At 29.2% G+C, this 23,276-nt stretch overlaps 1 protein-coding gene across 2 annotated transcripts in view; it reads right to left on the bottom strand.

Annotated features, from left to right (window-relative positions):
* Osi24 (Protein) overlaps positions 1–23,276 on the bottom strand; it is a 73,693-nt gene that overhangs the window by 4,991 nt on the left and 45,426 nt on the right. Inside the window, exons 3-6 of one of the 2 annotated variants that reach the window (XM_088258697.1) lie at positions 20,798–20,917; positions 16,534–16,732; positions 11,683–11,773; positions 7,119–7,339 (exon numbers count right to left, since the gene is read on the bottom strand). In XM_088258697.1, the coding sequence (XP_088114823.1) occupies positions 7,119–7,339; positions 11,683–11,773; positions 16,534–16,732; positions 20,798–20,917 (631 nt within the window). Of the gene's footprint in view, positions 1–7,118; positions 7,340–11,682; positions 11,774–16,533; positions 16,733–20,797; positions 20,966–23,276 lie in introns of both variants that reach the window. The other variant, XM_088258696.1, reaches the window with a different exon arrangement.

The raw sequence follows: 23,276 nt of genomic DNA, 5'->3' as shown, positions 1-23,276 counted from the left end.
AAGTACTGAATTCTTGTATCCGATTCGTTGCGATGTCTAATTCACCATTTTATACGGATAGATACTTTGAAATGTTTTGTTTTTGTATATAAAAAGCATTGATAACTTTGTGGAATGTTAAATGAAAGTGGTATTACACATAGTAAACGACGAATCATATGGAGAGTGTTACTTTAAAATAAAATAAAAATCAAGAAGACGAAATGCGATCCTCAGATGAATATGTGTCAAAACGATGTTTGATAGATGTTCGGATGATGAAATAAGGAAAGAATGCAAGGATGAGATAAGTATTATCGATAAAATTAAGAAAGGTGTGTTGAGATGGTATGGACATGTGGAACGTTTGAGTGAGGAAAGAACGGTTAAACAAATTTATGAGGCGAATGTAGTTGGAAAAAGAAGCAAAGGAGACCAAAAAAAACCTGGCACAATCAGGTATGCCAAATACTTGAAAGTGGTCAGGTGAAGAGTCGTAATAATCGGCGGGTATGTACGAGGAGATGCATGAACGTGGAAGAGGCGAATAATGTTTGCAAAGACAGAGTGATGTGGCGTTCTATTCTCTCTGCCTACCCCTGCTGGGAAGCAGCGTGATACTTAGTTAGTAAGTTAGTTAGTTAGTTTAGATGACTAGGGTTCAATCGCCATATGACCTTTATACTGTAGATTTACAGACATATTCGTTTTTCATTTTAAACCCTTTTCCAATACCACCTTGTCTCTAAACCCTTAATGCCTGCTGTTGACGGATTAACCCACGCAAAATTAACGTAAATAGAGTCTAAAATAAAAATAACGATAAACCCTCTGTATATGTCATTTCACAGAGCCACAAATAACCAAAAAAATCAAAAAAAGCTTTACATACAATTTTTTTTTAACATTTCAACATAAAATAAGTATTTATGTAGACACACTTCAAATGTTGGAAATATTACTTATTTATCTAGATACATGAAAGATAACCTTACGTTTTATAGGTAATAAAAAGAATAAATCAATATTTCGGTCGAACTATACGGTTAAAAATGTGGATTTTTCGTTTTTTTTACACTATGAAATAATTTATATTTAAAGGCTAATGATAGTAAAAAATAACACATTTAACTATCATAACGCGAGTTACATGACTCATGTAGGTCTTGGCAGTGAGCTGTAATACAAAGGGAAGTCACAATAGACCTTATATGGTCGCGGTGACATAAGGGATGCAAGACCCCTTGACCCCCAAAGGAAAAAAATATATGTAAATATAATGTTTTTCAACTATTTATTTCCCCTTCCTTGTTATTTTGAATGCAGACGAGCCTATGATTTGAGATTGTGAGTGTAATTCGTTTCAAATAATATAATAATAGTTTCTATACACATACAAAGGTTAATATTACACATATTAAATATTCCTATGTTCTCCAGCCCAGGACGACTAAGAAGAATCGTAATAATACGTCGCGACGCTTTTTTCCCCCAAGACTGCCTAATCGACGCCCCGAGACCGATTTTTTTAAAATCTTTTATTATCGTAATCACATCATTATCCAAGTCTTTATACGCGACTAAGAGGTAGTATTTTATGAAAATGGTGCCATATACATTAGGAAAAACTATTATTTTTATTATAATTTATCTCATCCCCAATTCTCAAGGTTAAATTCAAATTCTAAAATTCTGCGAGACAAAGACAATTTCAGGTACCAGTCCATGGTAATATTTAATACCGTAGAACGGGCCTACTTGAACTTTGATGTGTTACTTGAGCCCAGTACAAAAAAATATATATCTGTATGTGGTCTACAATAATGAACGTATCGACATGATTCATTGTTTCCCTGACAGGTAACACTTATTGACACGATACGTTCATTATTGTAGACCAAATACAGATTTTTTTGTACTGGGCTCAAGTAACACATCAAAGTTCAATTAGTCCCGTTCTGCGGTATATATATTTTAAAGTAAAATTATTTTCAATTATTTTGACCCCCATAGTAATTACACGGTTAGTATAATTTTTTTTCGGCAGTCACTTTGTAGTAATATCTTTTCCTATTATTACTTTTAATTACTTAATAAAAATAAATAATTTTGTAAATTATAAGACATATTTAAAAATATAAGTATTTTAATTAATTTATGAAGAAATATTCTCAGAAAAGCCATTTTTCATCGTATTTATAAAAATTAATCCTTTACAATTTTTTTGGAATGAAGAGTTTTGAAGCGTACAATTTAAAAATTAATTCCTAAAAATACATAAATTACTCCCTCTAATAAATTAGTTTTCTCATTCTATCTCGCAACCGTCGTTTTTCCATATTACCACCATCAATTTCGCAGTAAATCTTACAAAACCACGGCTTGACTAATACTCAGTGAAAGAAGATCTGAGTTCATTCGTTTATTTAAAGGAGAATATTAATGTGTACTCTTCTACAGTTCGTTGAAATATATGTATGAAAAGGTGTCATCTAAAAAAAAAATAAGTACGAAATTTCTTTTTGGCATTTTTTGGCAAAACTCTGATTTGACAATAAAAAGACAATTTAATAATGACAGAAAGCCTACGTTTTAGTAAATTACTACAAACATGACTATATTAAAAAACGGCAGATATTCCAATCAAGATTGTTACCTTATATTATACCCAGTCGATGAGGTAAAATGCAGAATAAATAAAATATTGAATTGATTAAATACCAAAAAAAAAATTCAGTAATGTCAACTTAAATATAAAATGGACCTACACGTTCAATTGAAATACAAATGGACGTAATTTTATATTTTAAAACGTATTTGGTCAAAATGTGATTTTTGTTAAATATTCAATATTTTATTATCTATTGATTTGGTATTAACTTAGCGGAATGACATTATGGTGTAATTATTAAGTTAAAACATTTGTATAAGACCACTTTTGAGTTTGTAGATGTAATATAATTACGACTAGTTGCGAAAACTATAGATGTTCTCATGGATTTGTATGTTTATTTGTTGATCAGAACGTCTGTAGTTCTCAAAACTAGTCATGTTAACAATTATCAACTCAAAAGTGGTCATAAAGAAGTCTGATTTTTTTACATAAAAAACACGTGAAATATAACTTTTGATTACACCTTATCTAAGTACTGTGGTTTGAAATTCAATTTCTGCGCTGAATAAGTACAAAGAAAGTTCTGATAATTTATTTAAATTTACCTAAGTATAAAAAAAATACGTTCTCTAAAAGCGATTGCAAAGAATAAATTTGAATTGACATTCCCTTAACAGTGAACCCAAATGCTCGAATAATCTAATTTTGAACATTAAGCTAAAAGTTTTTGAACCAACGATGGTATGGTAATGGTCGCAAGGAACAAAAAAGGTTGAGTACTTTTTTTTAAAGTCTATGCAAATATAAATCTTAGTGAACATTTTATGTACCAACTTACCAATTTTATAGTGTAACATGTTTAAATAATTTAAGAGATTAAAAACAGTGTAATTTACATTTTGACGTCCCAACATGAATGATGACGAAAATGAAGTTCTAGGTTTACTGGGCTTACAACCCGTCTTAGGCTGGTTTAAATGATCACTTCGTAAAGTGTGACTTACAAAATTCTACCCATAATTGACGACCACATTCTTTCTCATAGTCATATATAACCCAAATATATTTTGGGTTGTGGTCCCGTGGTTAGTGTCGTGGACTCTTAAGTCAGAGTTTCTCGGTTCGAACCACTCTACCACAATTTGATACCTCTTTCTAATAATGAGCCGCTTACTCTCACAGAAATAGTATGAAATTAAAATATATATGTAAATAATAAAAACATAAAGATTTCTCTTTTAAAAATAACAATAAAAGAGTCATATAATTCTAACGTCATTTCATATTTGAGTTATCGATAGATCTATGGCTGATTTTAGAAAGCTTTTGTAGTTGGAAAATCATTTATTAGTATGCAAGATCTGAACTCGGATTATTTAACATCCTGGGAAACGCCTGAAAACCTGATTAACAATTTTTGTATGCCTTTTACTTTGACCAGTAATTTAACTGACAATATTTTAAGCGTATCCTTTTCCACTTATTTATTTAACATTTTAGAAATTCTTTGTCAAGATACCCAGATTTGTATAGTATTTTGACACACACACTCAAAATGTTGTGAATAAATATCATTTTATATGTTCATAATATTTTTTTCCGCTTCAGTGGTAAGCATATTTGACTACCATGCTTGTGGCTTCGGGTTCAAAAAGTTTAAGTTTCATCAATTTCATCAAGGCTTTATTAGGTTTTAATAAGAGCCAGTAGTATGTTTGAAATCAGATATTGTATTGTACGTTAAACATTTATTTATGGTTTGTTGATCAAACTCCCATGTGAAAAAATGGCGTTTATGTACGTACCACACCCAACGCTTCTATTTCACCAAAAACTAGTTTTGATCTAGAACAGGTCTGGCCAACCCAAATAGCATCCCGGGCCGCATCGATGACTTAAAATTTTCCCAAGGGCCGCATACAGACATTTGATTTTTTTTTACAACAATGAATTTCATGCTTATTGAGTTTTTGTAAGTATTATAAATAATTTGAATGCGGAGGTAATCAGAAAGTAAAATCATGGTGATTGTGAAGAAGAAAACTTTACTACGACCAGAAGTGAGTAGAAAACATTTGTACAATGAACCAACAAAAAATGTATTCATAAAATGTATTCATATATATTATAAACATTTTGAAAAATTTAAACAATCAAAATTATTAATTAGGACACTAAAATCAAACAATATTAACATTTTTATTTTAATAATAGCCCATTTATAAATGACCACTCAGTTTGAAATTTGAGTTCCTCTTCGCTTAATTAATTTTTCTTAACCTATTTTTGTCCGCCTCCGTAGTGTAATGGTCAGCACGCTCGGCTACCGTTCTGGAGGTCCCGGGTTCGATTCCCAAGGGGGGTAAAATAAATATAAGTGATTTTTTCACTGTAGTATTTATTCAATATTACCATGGACTCGTACCTGAAGCGGAGGGCTGATCACCCTTCCTTCATGTGTAAACGATCAAGATAACACTGCGTTTATATGACACAGTGCCCTATGCACCATTGGGGTGCGGATAAGGGTTTTATTATTATTATTCATTAAACCTGTTTTAATAGTTGAAGTTGCACACTTTAACTGGTTCTCAGGATTTTTTGAGATTGCGTTATATTGGCAATGCTGCAGAGCGTGCGAACAGGTATTGTTCACTGTTTTTATAACAGCATGCATGACTTGGCTCATAGAATACTTGAGGGCATAAAATTTGTAAATGCATCAAACCGTGTATCACAAATATATCACTGGTTTAATAATATATTCTTCATACATGGCCGCGGGCCGCGGGTTGGCCACCCGCGATCTAGAATATTGTTACAATAAAAAATATGTTTATTGAATTTCCTACATAGAAACGATGAATGATAAAATAAGAAGTTATTTCTGATCTTTAAGGAGTACAAAGGATTCGATCATGAACGGTTTTTGTCAGTTCCGTTTAAACGTTTTTATATTTATATTTAGATTCAAAGAACGAAAAGGTAAGGAAATCATATTATTTGTCTGGAAAATGTTTCAACGCCTCTCAATATATAATTTAATCCTTAAAAAAAATGTGTGTATTGAACATGTGTGTACAATAATTGTCCTCTGAAATCTAAATGCCAAAACACTCTATTTATATATTTATATCCAAAGGCTGGAATTAAAGTGACATACAATTTTGATTCAATCTAATTTATTTGAATAGTCAAACTGTGTCGAAAAACTAGTAACACATATTGAGGTACAAAATATGTATAAAATAGTAAATACAATAGGTATTACAATACTTTGAGTGTATTCATATTTGTTTTTAAAAATGGTGAATTTTCTCCACTTTATCAAGGTTTTTTTTCATCATAATGAAAATGACGAAGTCTACTGAGGTAAGAATATAGAAATGTGACCGTTTTCATGAAGATTATTGCTAATAAAAAAATGTAATTTTAACCGGTTTTTGACGAATTTTCACTCGAAAATGTGATTGTTATTTTCAATTAAGTATATCACTTAAGCTGACTAAATACAAATCGTTCTGTCCTGGGATGATCAGAAGTTTATTGTCTTTTGTATACAAAAAGATAAAAAGTTTATCTCAAATTGAAACATCTAAAATGTATTATATTTTGGTATATCATCCGTTGGGTGAATAAAACAGTATTTAAGAGATTAAATAAAATTATTTGATAAGGCATTAACTATGTTGAATGACATCGTTGATTAATTAAAAAATTAAAAACTTATACAATATCATCTAACTCATAGAGTTGTATTTCATTTTAAATTCAAGTTTTACATGGTAAATACAATTTTTTTCAAAAAATCTTTTCCTTTGCATTCCGCATCATTTAACACCAAACACCGTATAACGCGGAATTAGCGTTCATGCATCGAAATACGTGTCACAGTACATTTTAAGAAATAGTAGTATTTATTAGGTAAAACTAAAATTAAAAATGGATAGATTTTACCACAAAATCAACAAACTGGAAAAAAAAGTTTTATTTCTTTATACATGACTAGTTTTAAAAACTACAGATATTCTTAGTGATAGTTTTTGTAATCACCTATCGATGAAAACATCCGTAGTTTTCGAAACCAGTGATGTGTAATAAAATAAAACTAAATAATTTGTTTGTTTGTTATTATGTTTCAGGATGAAGTAACTAAATAAATCACAAGTTGTCATCCGAAGTTGACGTATTCGCTGCGCAATGCTCAACAAAAGCAACATTTAGGAGTTTTTTCCCCGTTTTTTAAATCATATTTTTTAAATCATATTTTCATATGGTTTACAGGAGGAGTCCGTGGAAGTTTTTGCCATCGTAAGGGAAAGGTTATTTACTTAATCTAACTTTGAGTATTTCAATGTTTTAGAATTAGTACATTAACCCTGAAGATGACAAGGTTCTTGTCGAATCCGATTGGATAAAGTGTACCAATAAAAAGTGGTTAAAACAAAGTTGTTTTATTTTATAAAGTTTAAAAAATGTGCCACAGAGTATCTGCGAAAAACATTCAAGAAATAAATAATGTTACCTGCTTAATTGCGCTGAGACCAAATTGCTGTAAGGCGCATACTTCGCCGGGGAAGCGTACATCATGCAGACCAGCTTCTCTCTGCATCTCTCGGGAGCTGAGGTCTGCGTCCCGCCCAGGCCTAATCTCTGGAAGACCGAATCCAGTCGGGATAGTAGCGGGCTGTAGAACGGATCGTAGTTGGACAGTAGAAGAGAAGATGCTGGAATGTTGTGGAACACCTGGAATGTTCAAACAATTGATATCAATAACTCAACAAGGATGAGGAAAAATATGTAAGCCAGTGCATTAATAAGGGTAAGACCTCAACCGTTCAACTCAGAATGCACTCGGCCGCGCTCAGGGCTGGACGTTTCTTCACGCTCAATTTTGTTTGGGATGTATTTTGTATTTTTTTTTAACTACTCTACTCTTTTCTTTAGAAATTTTAATCTTTTCTCTCTTTCCTCAATATAAGAGTTAAAGAACATCTTTGGTGCCTAAATAATAATAATTTTTCGGAATTTGCTTATCACCTTATATCTGAAGACCACAATTTCAATAAATTAACGGGTATAGAAATTTTATATGTAAATAAAACTGGTCTTTGTTCAGATAATCTAGAAAAATTAGAAATAAGCAAAGCAATCAATAAAGATTTACCCATAATAAATAACCAACTAAATTAAACTTCGAGTCCACTTTTGAAAATATTTGCCATTGTAATTCTTTGTCGTATTTATCTTTCAAAATTTTTAAATTTTTTTATATTTTTATTCAAATGTCAAATCGTAACAATTTTATTTAAATTTTAGCAATTTTAATGTTATAGTTTTATTTTAATTTTAATGACCTGATTATGGAATGATTTTCCGAAACCGGTAGTCACAAATAAGTGTTTAAACAAAAATGTGGTATTACACAAAGTAAACAATGGATGGTAAGGAGAGTGTTTTTCTTAAACAAACAATTAATTATTTAAATATTTTATAATTAAAATGTTACCTTGTTTTTAAATCACTATTAATAGTGATTAAAATATTTAGAGTGATTTTAAAACAAAATTAAAATTTCAATTATAAAATGGAAAATCACAAAGTAAGTGCTTCAAATTTAAATTATATTCAAATATTTGTTTTTGTATAAAAGATGTGGAAATTATTAGTATAGAACTTGATAGTACTACCTAGGTAAGCAACAATTGGAAAATATTTGGCTTGAAAAAAAAGGCTCTATCGTATAATGTTACCTGTGAATTGCATATTCCAAATTACTCGTTCATATGATGAAATTTTTAAGGCATTTTTATTTTAATATTTAACTATTTTCAACAGCATTTTTATTTACAAGAATTCTCAAAGAGATAGGAGAAAATTTATTAATTCCTCAAGCAACAAAAAGTGGTTTGTACTAGGATAATAATAAGAAGTAAAACTTTTCAACTTTGTAATTAAAGATGTACAGGTATATTAACAAATTCTTCCGTGGAACACATTTTAATGCATAGCCGGGATAAACATCTCCAGGAAATAATTATGAGGCAAGTGGAAAGCTCTTTATGCAAGTATGATGGTTGACTTGAAGAACTTCGAGGTTTACTCAAAGAAGAAGTAGCTTAATGAAAATTGTTATCAAGCCATAAACTTTCCTAAGAAGCAAGAAGCCGAAAATTTTCATCTTTTTCCTGCAATTTTATTGAATTTATAGCTTTTCATAGTTCGACATACATAAATAATTTTGAACACCAACAATATAAGTAAATTTCATGAATTGATTCGGCAGTCATTTTTTGGTAAAATATATCCATTTTAAATTTTAATAATTTTTACGGTGTTTGAAAATGATGCATTATGCATCAAAATACGTGTCACAATAGGTTTTAAGAAAAAGTGGTATTATACTAAATATTTTTTAAATGGAGAATAAACATTCAGGTTTTACCTAAAAAGATCTGTTGCACAGTAAAAAGTTAAATAAATGGCTGGACATTTATTTTAAATACATTTTATTATATTTTTTAACTTTAAAACTGTTCTCCTAAAAAATCAAGTTTTTTATTTATGACGAAAGGAGTGAGCGATATGGTAAACATATATGGTAAAATCTATCCATTATAAATTTTAATAAGTTTTACGGTATTTGAAAATGATGCGTAAAGCATAACACTTGTCACAATAGGTTTTAAGAAAAAGTGGTATTTACTGAGTAAAAATTAAATTTAAAACATTAGGAAACATACAATAAATATTAATTACTGGTATTTTTTGAGCTCATTTTTCGTTTACACTATTATGTTCAGGTAACTGAAAAAATCATATAGATTCTATTTTTACAAAACAATTAAAAATTAACAGCTATAATATCGGCGAGCCAAAGAGAAGAAACTGGAAGAAAAATTATATGAATATTGAGGACAAATTTAAAATATATGAGAAGATGTAAGATGAATATGTAAGACCGATTGCCACATATGGGGTAGAGATCAGAGCAGACACAGAGAGAACAAAATCTCTTAAAACTTCAGAAATGAGAATGTGTGGAAATCAAAAAGGAATAAAAAGAGGTGATATGTTGTATGAAATTTATGAAATGCAAATTATGTTTTATTTAATATACATACCAGGATTAACGAAAAAGCAATCTTTACATTTTAAGAGCGTGAAAAGAAGAAATCTTCTTTGTGATTTAAGTAATAATAGGTGTAGAACGAAATGCTTTTATAATTTTTCCTCAGAATTAATGAAAAGGTTTTGTAGAGGCTGAAATCAATAATATTTCATTCAATGTTATTGAATAGACAGCTAATAGACCCTGAAAACGACATTACGTTTGAAATAATGTTTCTTTCATGGTTAAGGGATGGAAGTACCCTTTGAGTAAATGCACGGTGGGCCAAAACTTTAAGCCTACGAAGAAGAAAATATTATGTTCATATACAAACTATAATATTAATTAGAAAATATAAAAAAAAGGTTTTAATTATTATTTTTCATGGTGTATGTATGATGGTAATGCATAATTATAAAAAATAAAAGTCCAACAGCAAAAGCTTTTATGGCAGTGAACAACGTAGTCCTGGTATCAACGCAAAGGAATGGAAGTGAAGCATGGAGTAAACAAAAGAAGGATAAATGTATAATGGATGCACTGGAAAGTGTCACTCAAACAAATGTGCGGCAAAAAGATATTTGATAGATTTTCGTGTGGTAAAATATAGAAAAAATGCAAGTTATTATCGAATTAAAAGCAATATATATATTATTAACTCATAGCACCACTAGTAAAGATGACATAATTTGTTCATAGAGCACACTTCTTAATTTTGAAATATTTTTTATAACAATTATATTATAAATAAATTACACACTAAATAAAAACGGTAAAACACTTTTTTGTTGTTCGTAAGCTAGATCATTATGGCTCATCATCAGGTAGTTTTGGAAGAGTGTGTTCAGTTCAGAGTTGAGAAAGTTATTATCATTCAGTGTTAATGTAGTAAAAATTATTATTAAAACTGTATAACTTTATTTTAAAATCACTATTATGTATTTGGATGTTCATAGAATAGTTCATAGTATTAATGTACTGTTATAGTGGAGCTTCAATTATAAATTATAATAAAAATTACTTTAAAAAACACCGGCGAATCGCCGGCTTTGTGGGTAGGTAAGTGATAAATTGACCTTGGCCACCGATTTGCCAGCTTTATATTGCAATGAGTTAAGAAGGGTGTATCAGAAGAATAAGGAAGTCTGGGTATGTAGTATATGAGGAGTCACTTTCTTGAAAAAAAATCTTAAGATCCAATAAAAAAAAGAAAAAGGGAAAAATATTAATCGGTAAAATGTTTCGAGACCATCCATTTATTTTGATATAACACCCTTATTCAAAGATTTCATTTATTAGCAGTCAATGAAAGCATTAATACTCATATCATATCAAATACATAATGAACTCTATTTTCGATAAAGTGTTTTCTTGATTTCTACACACTGGCATATTTTCTATTAGTAAATGTTGCTAAAATAGATATTTGTTTACGACGTTTCGGGTGAAATTAATATCAAAATAAACATATTGAATAATAACAAAGAAATTAACCACAAAACAACGGATATAGAATGCCTACAAAGGGTTGATATCAGTTGAATCAATTGAATAGAACTCAAATATATTAACATAACATAACTACTTATAATAAAATAAATTTTGAACCAAAATAAGCAAATGAGTAAAAAAAAAAATATACTATTTAAAAAAACTGTTAAAATTGAAACGTTGCAATCACTCGCATGTATTTTTTTTTTAAACCCATAAAAATTATTATTTGCAAAAAAATACGTTTTATGAATTTCTAATAAAAAGTCAATTAAATTTGTATAAAAATTCCACAGAGCATAAAATTAACATGATTAACTTATTTTGAATCAAAAGAATAAAAGTATTATTTTAAATCATATGGAGAATATCCAATCATTAATTGAATAAAACTTTATTAGGGATTGGGGCTTCTTGAAGTGTTAAGTATGGATTTGGTGCTTCGTGCACCAGTTAAGTATGAATAAAGAAGAAATATATTTTGTACCTTATAATCTTCCTGTTTTTTGTATGCTGTTTTGTAGTAGTTATCTGATTGGCTTGGCACATACGTCACTTTGGCACCTCCTGGTCCAAATCTAAAAGCATTTTTTATAAATTGATATAAAAAAATTATAAACATATTACAATATATTTTTTTGAAGACATTTATTTATTCCGACGCCACGAGTGTGCAGCAAAAGAGAGCGACGTCAACATAACGATAGAAAAAATATAATGTCGCACATGCGCGTGTTGTAGATGTAAAGACGTCATATATGTACAGTGAGGTACCACGCGCTGTGTAAGTAATATTTTTTCACACCCTCATCTGCACCTGATGGTGCATAGGGCACTGCATCACCATCATATCATATTATCATCATCATATTATCTTGATCGTTACGCATGAAGGAAAGGTGATCAGCCTTCCGCTTCAGGTATCAGTCCAGGGAAATATTGAATAAATATTACAGTGAAAGAATCACTTTTATTTATTTGACCCCTTTGGGAATCGAACCCGGGACCTCCAGTGAGGACTATCACACTGTGGAGGCGGAGATCATTGTATTTTAAAAAACTCAACGAATCAACTATAAAATCCGTAACGCAAAATATGCAAAAAAAATCTTCATTTCGAAAGTTTCGAATCACGGATATATTGCTCATTTGGTGCAAATATGGCGTAATTGATTTTTTTTAAACAAGTTAAATATTTTAAAACAAGCAGAAATATTATTTACATCTGGAGAAAAAATGACAGAGTTAATTTTGTGGTGAAATGCTGGGAGATAGCGCGAGTGTCATTGTAGAATCTAGTAAAATGGCGCCATTTCTGTTGCTACAACCATCGTCTGAATGAAATCTCCTGTAATATTTGTAAAAGTATAATTACGCGATATTTTTATCTGATGTTATTGTAATCATAAACGATTGGTATCAGTATTACCAATTGAAGCACTAATCAATGACAGTGTGAATAAACGGAATATTTTTTCAAGAAAATTTTGTTTTGTTTTACATACATAATTCTTTTGAGATGTGTTTCTTTCTGTCTTTCACATTATTCCTCTCTTATTTTTTATTTTTTTAGATGTTTAACGTTGTTGCAATTTTTAAGATGTTTTATGTTGTTGTACATACTTTTCATTAGTGGTATTTCTTATGAAACGTTTACTTGAGTCAAATTCCAATTTTTGCCTGACTTATAATGAGGACTTCTAGGTAGTCATTAAGTAGGATTAGTCAGGCAAAGCAATAAATGTAATATTTTATGTATTAAAAAAACAACAAAGTAAATTCAAAACAAACAAAAAAAAACCAAAACGATTAAAAAACTTAAATTACTCACAACTAGAATATTTTTGGTATATTTATATTTTTGATTATTTTTTATGTAAAAACAAAATAGCTTGTTCATCCGATGTAAATATGCATACATACATATAAATAAAAAAATTATTTCCGTTTTACTTTAAAACTTTTTTACAAAAATTTATTAAAATCTATCATGACACGTGTTTCAATGCATTCCGCATCATTTTCAAACAAATTTTACAACATAATGAATGCCAATTTAATGAAATGAAATGAATATGTTATAAATGTAAAAACAAAATTTTAGGTTACGACTAATTAAGATACAACATTTTGAGTGTGTCCAAATACTTGTTCACAAAATCTGGATTATCTCCCATTACAGCAGTTATTTTCATATTATTTGTTGACATCTCATCAAAGATGAAGAAGAATATGGAAGTCTATGAATATCTCACCAATAGATGTCTCTAGTGAAGTTCTAGTGATTCAAGAACAAGGTTTCTAAATTGGTTAATATATACAGAACTTCCAAGAATTTGAGTAGTGTAGTTGTCAATAATGGGTAGAATTGGTGAATGTTACACTTGTGTAAAGTGATCACTTAAACCAGCCTATGACGGTCGTCAGCCCCGTAAATGCCCAGACTTCCATATTCTTCTTCATCTTTGATGAGATGTCAAAAAAGAATACCAATTAAGATCACAAATCATATCGGTGTAATCTACCATTCTTAAAATATTATTAATATCTCATTTTTTTTTTTTAAATCACTTTTTTGTATCTTACAATCCATATAAACATTTTCACACCACCTTTTATCACTGCAATAATTACAAGAAATAAATAACAATTCATATAATCAATTCAAACACAAACGTATCACGCAACGCGAACTAATTATAATGATTTTTTTTAGATCATGGAATGTAAAAGAAATCACTTAACGCCACGACACCTAAAGTTAAAGAGCGAGGAATAAGAAAAAAACATATGTAAGTACGAGAAACTTCAATGCAAAAAAAGCCATTTCAATTAACCCATTATTGGTAGCGTGGAGTTTATAGTAGTTCACAACAATAAAAAAGAATATCAGAAATATATGAAATTATGCAATTACAATTTTTGTGGCTGGTCATAGGCTGGTTAAGTGATCACTTTACATGTAAAGTGATCAGTCTGTGACAGGTCGTAAGTCTTGTGAATACCCAAACTATCACATTCGTCTTCATCTTTGTTGGGATGTCAATGTAAAAATTTCTCCTCAGTGGAGAAACCCAGATTTGTGAACAAGTATTTGGAAACATTCAAAATGTTGTAAATATATACTTATAGCATTCTTTATGTGGAAGCTACCCGTAAGTTATGTGAATTGTAAAAGCACTATACGGTTTTGAAAAAATGCTCAAAAACGCTAAATCAACCCAGAAAACGTATAAGCATCTCAATTTCCTTCAATAACTAAGAATTGAAATTTTAAAATATTTTTTTATCTATTGATTTTTTTTAAAAAATCTTTTTTTGTCATACTAGATTGCAAATATGATCATAGTGACTACAATATGTATTTTGATGGGTCGTCAATTTTAGGTTGTAATGAGTAAAATTAATTAAATTTCTAACAAACAATTTCTAATAAATTTCTCGGCTACTTGTCCACCTCTATGTAGCACGTGCCTTTAAGTTTTTCTCGCCTACGCAAAAAAACTCAAGATCACCCTATAGCAAATTCTGGAGTCTGAATTATTTTCAGATCAGTCTAGTCACTGAATAGATTGACTAAAAAACGTCATTCAAAGACTAAAATTAAGGTATATTTCGGAGTTTGACTAAAAGCATTAATCTATACATAGATTGACTAGACCTACGAGTACCTAAGACTTTTGCTTTGACTAGAACAGATAAAAAATAATATATTGTGATATGTGGTATTAGAAAGTGAGTACAGTAATTAGTGCAAGAATGTGTGAAAAAGTGGATCAAAAAGTCTAGTCTTGCGTTACAACGCATATGACATCTTCTCCATATTCTACTATAATTTTCTCACTATTAAAGTAAGTGATGGGTATACAAATATTTAAAAAAAACACTTGTTTAAGACTACTTTTGAGTTTATTAATGCAAACACGGGTAGTTCAAATAACTGCAGATATTCTCAATGATAGATGAAAGTTTTTTTTATATCTATCATATTTTATCCATAAAGTTTATGCCAGATCAATAAATAAGAAAGACGCAGGGAAGTTATAAAAGTTACCACAAATAGACTTAAACTAATCCGATCCTATCCTCGTGAAAATGTTGTTTTAGTTGAATGAAAATCCTTTTGCTGAACATAGTCCTTGTATAGGGTTTATTTAAATATAATGTCGGCCAGAATGTTACGGGAAATGGAGAGCGCTATATGTAGAACTATGATTACTGAATTTTTGGCAATGATGCGACAGAGCTGTGGTGTCAACAAGCTGGCACACAGCGGATGCTACTTTAAATTTATATGAATTTGTATACCTTTAAAACCACCTTATACATAAAAGCTAAGTAAATAGTGACTGCAAAAACCCTCTTCAAAAAATGCATGATTATTAAAAAATATTGAAATCGTTTGAAAATATTAACTTACAAGAATGATCGATAAACGATGGTTCATATTAAACAATTTGAATAGGCTTTGTACACCTAAAACAAGGTAAACTATAACTGAAACCTTAAGGTTTCAACACCCTATAGAAATACTCTTTTTTTTAAAATGCAAGAGGTTTCATCCCAAAAAATAATGAAATCGTTTATTAAGTTTAACTTACAAGAGTGATCGATGAACGATGATTCACAGTTAACCATTTCAATCCCTCTACTCAAATGCCTGACACTCTCACTAGCGTAGGAGGGATGAGAAAGTCGAGATAAATGGGTAGATAAACCTTCGATTTATCCAGTAAAGAATGTGGATTTATAAAATACTCCCATATTTAAACTAAGGGAAATTTTCAAGAGGGTAGATAAATCAAGTTTAAGGAAAATAGGCTTATCGTATTAGGCGACTAGAGGTCGATAGTACATATCCCTAGTGCTTAGTCGCTAACGATCATTGTTAACATAACTTTATAATAACAAAATAAAATAAAATAATAACGATTTTTTAATAAGAGATTAAATAATTAAAAATTTATAATTATTAGACCAACCAAATGAGGATGAAATTGAAATAATTTTCATGTTTTTCAACCCATACCTTTTTGTATATAAAACATAGATAACGTATATATTTTTCTAAAGGAACATATTATTACATATTAATTCTTTATAGACATTTAACAAAGGTGTTTTATGCACTTTTTTGGTTGGAAAACTTTTGACATTTTTTTTCCAATCCATATAAATTTTTAACTTAGTGTTTTTTTTCCATTGAAAATTTTTAAATGTTAAAGTGTGTCCAAAGAGTATTTGGACACACTCAAAAATTTGTAAGTGCATTATCTTACTATGTACATACTTAATATACAATAGAACTAAAAAAAACATTAAAGATTCATTGTCTTACCTTGACATCGCAACGTTAGCCAGATTGTCCTTATCTCCATACAAGGCTGTGGCAGGAAGGGTCCCCACAGTGTCAGTGTTGGGATACGTGTATGATGGGTCTCCTTCGTTCGCATATCCCATATCCTTGTAATCCAAGTCATCAGTCTGAACTTGGGGCTGTCCAAAGTTAGTCGAAGCTCCAGAAAACTGGGATAATCCTGAAATTCAGTATGCATAATATTTATTTATGTGTTGATTTTTACATATGTTTACCCTATGGACACCCGATGATACAAAGGAATTGCATTGGATCATTGGGGTATTAATTTGATAGATTTTGTATATTGAAACCATTGATAACTTGTGGTATGGTAATAAATACATAAAAAAAATTTAAAAAAGTGGTATTACACAAAGTAAACAATGGATGGTAAGGAGAGTGTTTTATTAATTTGAACGTTTATGAAATAAGTAAAATATGTTTTTAGCCTACCCGGACGTAAGGAAAAAAAATTAAAATGCCTTTATAACAACGTTTTATTCGATTATATAATAATTATTTAAGCATTTTGAATAAAACACTTAAAGTATCGAAATCCTTGAAAATATTTAGCGTTTTTGATTTCAAGGTATATTTAGCGTATTTAAATTCAATTTAAAAAGTCTGATCTTTTGTTTTGATAAATATTCGAGATACATCGATACGTGATCCAATGATCGAACGGTTTGTGTCACCATATGCTGTTCACGTTCATCCCAGACTTTTTATTTATTTCACTCTAACTACTGCGCACTGCAAATCTGTGGAAGCGAGACTGGACATAAAAATTTTATTATATCTACGTTAGTCAACATATTTTTAACTGTGAATTGTTTGTCGCAGGATCCGTATTATTATCACTTACAATATTAATAAACATATGTATATGATTTACACTTGAATATTTCAAATACCCCACTTTGGAGCATGCGTTATTTATAGATACTTAAAGAAGTTTGAGTAAAATGTTTCATGATTTTTGTCACAGTAAACATGAAGTAAATACATACTTGTATGCTATCAACAATTTATATTTCAACGGGATTTCAAAAAAACATCGATTTACGTAACATTTGTAGAAAAACCGGTAATTTATTTTCTGAACACTACAGGTATTACATTATAATATCGCTCACTCCTTTCAAGAACGTCATAAATCAAAAATTGTAAATTTTCAGTTGTGTATGTTTTCAGAATGCCCAGAAAATGTACTATATCCCAGCAAAAGAGGCATATTTTAAACATAATATTTACCCGCTACAGGGCAGAAAGTGTTGTTTTTGCATTTTGAAAATAAGATATTGTTTAATTATTTTTTTTAATATACTTATTATTTTTTAAATGGGAAAAAAACCTTCAGGTTTTACCTAAAAAGATCTGTTGTACAGTAAACAGTTCAATTAGTGGTAAGATATTTATTTTTAATACATTGTATTATATTTTTAAGCTTTTAAAACGTTCTCCTGAAAAATCAAGTTTTTTAATTTATGACGTTCTTGAAAGAAGTGAGCGATGTATTATAACAAACAACATATGAATTATTGATCGTAATGATTTTCTACGGTCGATATATCAACCAGTTTTCAGCATTTGTCTACTGAAGGATTAAATACATTTCTTTGTAAAAAAAAATGGAAACATAATGGATTTACATTTATCAATAATAATGGAACAAGGTTTTAAAACATGGACATCGCTTTATTATTACCCATCTCTTTGTGTATGTATTAAAATGGGAACATTTTAAGACTTTTTGCGGACTTAATTTCACAGATAGGTACAACTTTCATATCCAGTTATTATTATCACGAGAAAGTAATCTGAAGCACGTGGCTATTTTTTTAAATACTTTTTTTTCGGTAAATAAATCTTCTGATTTTTTCATTTCCCGATATAAAATGACAACAACAAAAAAATAGTAATAACAAGAATCTAATTATTACAAAAATAATCAAAATAGTTTTTCATAATTGATGTGATGTCTACAGTTTACTATGTATTATAAATTCTCAGTGTTTTGCAAAGTTCATATTTTTTAAGATTGTAAGAATATGGATCAACAATCTCGAATACCCTATTCATTGCTTCCAAATTTTCTCGATTCCCTTTTGTTCATAGTAGTTATATTCTTCACTCTGAGCTTTTTCACTTACATCATCTATATTTAAAAAAAATCAATTGGGAAGCCAGTAGTGATTACTTTAATATAATTTTATTATTCTTAACCTTCTTTTAACTCTTATCCTCACTAAATGGTGCTTAGGGCACATCATCGCATTGACGCAGTGATATCTTGATCATTATTTTCATGAATCTAAGGTAATCAATCCTGAGCTTCAGGTATTGGTCCAGAGTAATATTCAATAAATATTCACTTCAAACCCTTATCCTCACCCGAATGGTGCATAGGGCACTATATCATATAAACGCAGTGTTATTTTGATCGTTTACATATGAAGGAAAGATGATCAGCCTTCCGCTTCAGGTACCAGTCCAGGGTGATATTGAATAAGTATTGGAGTGAAAAAACAATAATACTATTTTTAACTCCATGAGAATAGAATCAGGTAACTCCATGGTATCTTTACGCGGTAACCACAACACTACAGACGCGGAAAAACCTTATCCAAATAATTTTGCTTGTTTGAAATTTAAAACTGCGCGCAGTCTATATATTGTGCGAGTAAAAAAGGATTGATGTTTTATCAATACATATATGATTATGTTGACGACAACTTATTTTATTAATCACAGAATTTTAACATATGTACGTTTCGATTGATTGATTTCACGAACTGCGTTTTTTGGAATGAATGGCGAAAACTACATAAAAGTTAATAGCTAGTAGATAAAATTTCCGTTCACTGCCAAAAAACTATCAACTGAAAAACCGATAATAGGATGAACATCATGGATGACAAATTCATCATAGGAATCAAACAAATTGCATTAAATCGTAAACACATTTACCATGAATTCAAATATTGCAAAATCATTTCACAAAAATGAAAAACAAAGTTCTTTGTATTTATCAATCCATTTCAATTACAATTTATCAAACAAAATTGTTCACAATACGAAACAAGTGAACTTAAAAGAAATTTCATGAAAAATGTTACAAATTTAATGTTTTTAATAGTTATATTTTACATTATTTCGTTTACAATATTTTTTCGCAAATTTCAGTCCATCTACACGTGTATAAAGTTATCATTGAAACCATCCAACGATTGACAACCACACTTGTCACATTTCTGAACTTGTATATTTATTCTTAAATTGATACCATCTATGGTTGAGTTGAGTTAGTTTTGTTTTTATTTAGCAGAGACCTTCATAAAATAAATATAAATTTCCTCCCAAATTATTTTACGTACAAGGAAATATCAGGTTTTTTTAAAGGAATAACCCGCAAAGCCTCAATCAGATGCTTGTCTGCAGGTAGGATAGAAAGGATAGGGAAGGTAAATGTGAAAAATACATTTGTAATACCCAGACCAATTGAAAATAAATATTTCTTAAATTTATTTTGCGATCGGCGGTACTCGAACCCGCGACGCCACGGCGTCTGTCTGTTAAGTATTTCTTTTAAGTACATACATAGAGATATCGTTATTAATTAAAAATCATTACGGTATATACTCTTCAATTATTTTTATGTGGTATTAAAAATCGGAAATGAAGAGTTAAATTGTTCGACCTATTTCGAGAAATAAAAATACTTTGTGTTTTGATCCACTCACATTTTTATTAACCAACTAGTTTCGGCAACAACCTGTTGCCCTCTTCAGGTTCAATTTTCAGTTATGCATGTTTTCGGAATGCCCAGAAAATGTAGTTTATCTTAGCAAAAAAGGCATATTATATTATATTATATTTACCCGCTACAAGGCAAAAAATGTTGTTTTTGCATTTTGAAGAAAAGGTATTGTTGATTTTTTTTTTTAAATATACTTTATATTTTTCAAACAGAGGAAAAACCTTCAGGTTTTACCTAAAAAGATCTGTTGCACAGTAAAAAGTTTGATAAGTTGCTTGATATTTATTTTTAATACATTGTGTTATATTTTTAAACTTTATAAACGTTCTCCTGAAATATCAATTTTTTTGATTTATGAAGTTCTTGAAAGGAGTTAGCGATATAAGATACACCCTAATGGACGAATTAAAATAAAAAATAAAAATTTATTAATTTATTTAAGAAAAACAAAATATATTTATATTATAATGATAACATATTTACCTTTTCCGACGATCTTTCCAAGGCTTCCCAAAATGCTGGGCAGGAACATGGCGATGAGGACACTCTTGACTATCTGTGCTCCGATGAATATTGGCAGCAGCAGCTTTTTCAATCCGAATGCTAGAAAGCCGAGGCCGAAGCCGGTCAGAAATGTTGACTTTCCCTGCCCTTGAAGCCCAGAAAGTAAAAACAGAATAGTGCATGTGCGTTAGGCGGGAAGAAAGCATTATGTCATGATTGTCAAAAGCGCCTACCTCAAACAGGGTTGTCACATTGTAATTTGCAACAAAGAAAAAAATCAGTCGTATGCTCCATTGTATTTGTTTGGCGTAATTATATTATGCTTAAATATACGAGTATATGCACTCAACTGCTCGTTGTATTTATGCAGTTTAAACGTTAAAATAAGTATTATTATATATGCTAATGCCGATGGTTATGCCTGTAGGAAGAGCTACCGCTATGTCGAACAATATCTCATTGGATATTGATCTGCTCCATGTGTCTGAAGGAGTTTTCCGAAGCGAGATTCTTCTCCACCTTTAGCAATAGTTCTTGCATATTTTCGATTTTTGTATGTGTTTTAATGTAAACGCTTTAAATTTTTTAGTTTGTAATGTATATGTTAATTGAAAATAAATGAATTGAATTGAATATGTTAATTAAATTATTTTATGTTGCTTTGTGAAAAAGGACATTCACATACATATTTATCATTATAGTTATTGATTGATACACTGTTTAAATAAATATTTGCTGACGAGGTTTTTTAATATTGATATTATCAAAAAGTCGACGATTAGAGTAAAAATGATTTAACTTTTTTCAAGTATGTTAGTCAATAAGACAATATTTTAAATGAAATCTACTTTTTGATTTATAAATTTCGTAAATAACCCTCGTTCTTCTGATATAATGATTCATATTTACTTGATAAATGCTATTTACGTTTAAAATGATGGTTTAAAATATACAGTTTTATTTTGCCAAGTATTTATGTTTTCAAAATAGTATACATATTTTTTTTAATTCTACAACATTTTTTTTAATATAACGATATTATGATGAAACACAATTACTTAAAAAAAAATACTATTTATCATAAATTAAATTTAAAACAAAATTTAAAATTTTATACAATATTCTTAAATTTCCAACTAAACTATATACACAACAAAAATAAAAACATATCAATTTTAGATATTTAGCAAAGCGTAATTTTACGATACATTTTTTTAAAATATTTTATTACAGATTTTTTTATTATTACTAAAGCGAAGCAACTGACAACCCTGTTTGGATAACTACATAAGAGTCACTACTTCTACATAGAAAAGCACAAATGAAGGTAAAGATTTAAACTAACTACTATAAAATAATTGTTCTAACTAAAAATAATTTGTTTAAAAATATAAGTTACATTAAATACGAAATATGTAAAAATAATAATAATAATAAAACATGGAATTTAGTTTTATATATTATGTGAATAAATATTAAATTTTGTATGCGTTTAATTAATAAAAGCAAAAAAATCTGTAAAGAGACATGTAAACAGCATTAAATCAATATACGTATCATTAAAACTTATAAAAAGTTTGTTTGTTAAGGTACATAAAAAATTATTATTGAATTTAATAAAAATATTAATAATTTGATGACATACTTTACAAAACTTTAATTCGAATAAATAACTGTGAAAAAATAATTAAATACATTTGTTAAGAATTGAACAATAAAAAAAATAATAATAAAGGAATTGAACGCATACATATTGTGAAAGTAAAGGCATATTACCATAAATACATGTGTTTTATCCTATTTAGTTATCATTCTTATATTTTTTGGGTTACATAAATATTGTAAGCTTTTACATAATAAAAATTAGAAATTATTCAGAAAATAAATATTATTTTTAAAGAACTTTTAACAACCAAAGTTTATTTCAAAATTCATGTATTTGAAACATTTATAAAAAAACATTATGAACTCTTATTTCTAATTATTTTTTATTTATTATAAAAAAAATAAAACCATCATATTGTTTCACAATTTTTTATAATTATCATAAGTTTTGTTTTAATCGCATACGTGCATATGAAGATATAATTTTTTTAAAGTAGAAATAACCTATATGTATGTTTATATAAATCAATATTACCATTTAATGGTACAAATATTTTTAAATACGTATATAAAAAATAAATAGACGATTCATAAAAAAATAAACACCATGATACCTGCAAAGATCAAAATTACATGTACCTTTCACCGCAATCACCACCACCAAAATTTTGTGTATGATACAAAAATGAAATGATTTCGCGTTCAAAAGCTTTTATACAGCGATCTTTTCTCCAAAGCAAAGTGAAAATCAATGTCTAATACCCATGAATGAAGTGCGTGATATTGATGATGGTTCAGGCTCGGATGATTTTTCCTCTATTTTCTTTGCCGGCAAAATTTTATCGACACTCGG

This window comes from Brachycentrus maculatus, unplaced genomic scaffold, assembly GCF_059751285.1.
Source record: "Brachycentrus maculatus isolate JH-2025_06_01 unplaced genomic scaffold, ASM5975128v1 h1tg000102l, whole genome shotgun sequence".
Taxonomy (NCBI): domain Eukaryota; kingdom Metazoa; phylum Arthropoda; class Insecta; order Trichoptera; family Brachycentridae; genus Brachycentrus; species Brachycentrus maculatus.
This window is presented reverse-complemented; position numbering and strand designations above follow the sequence as displayed.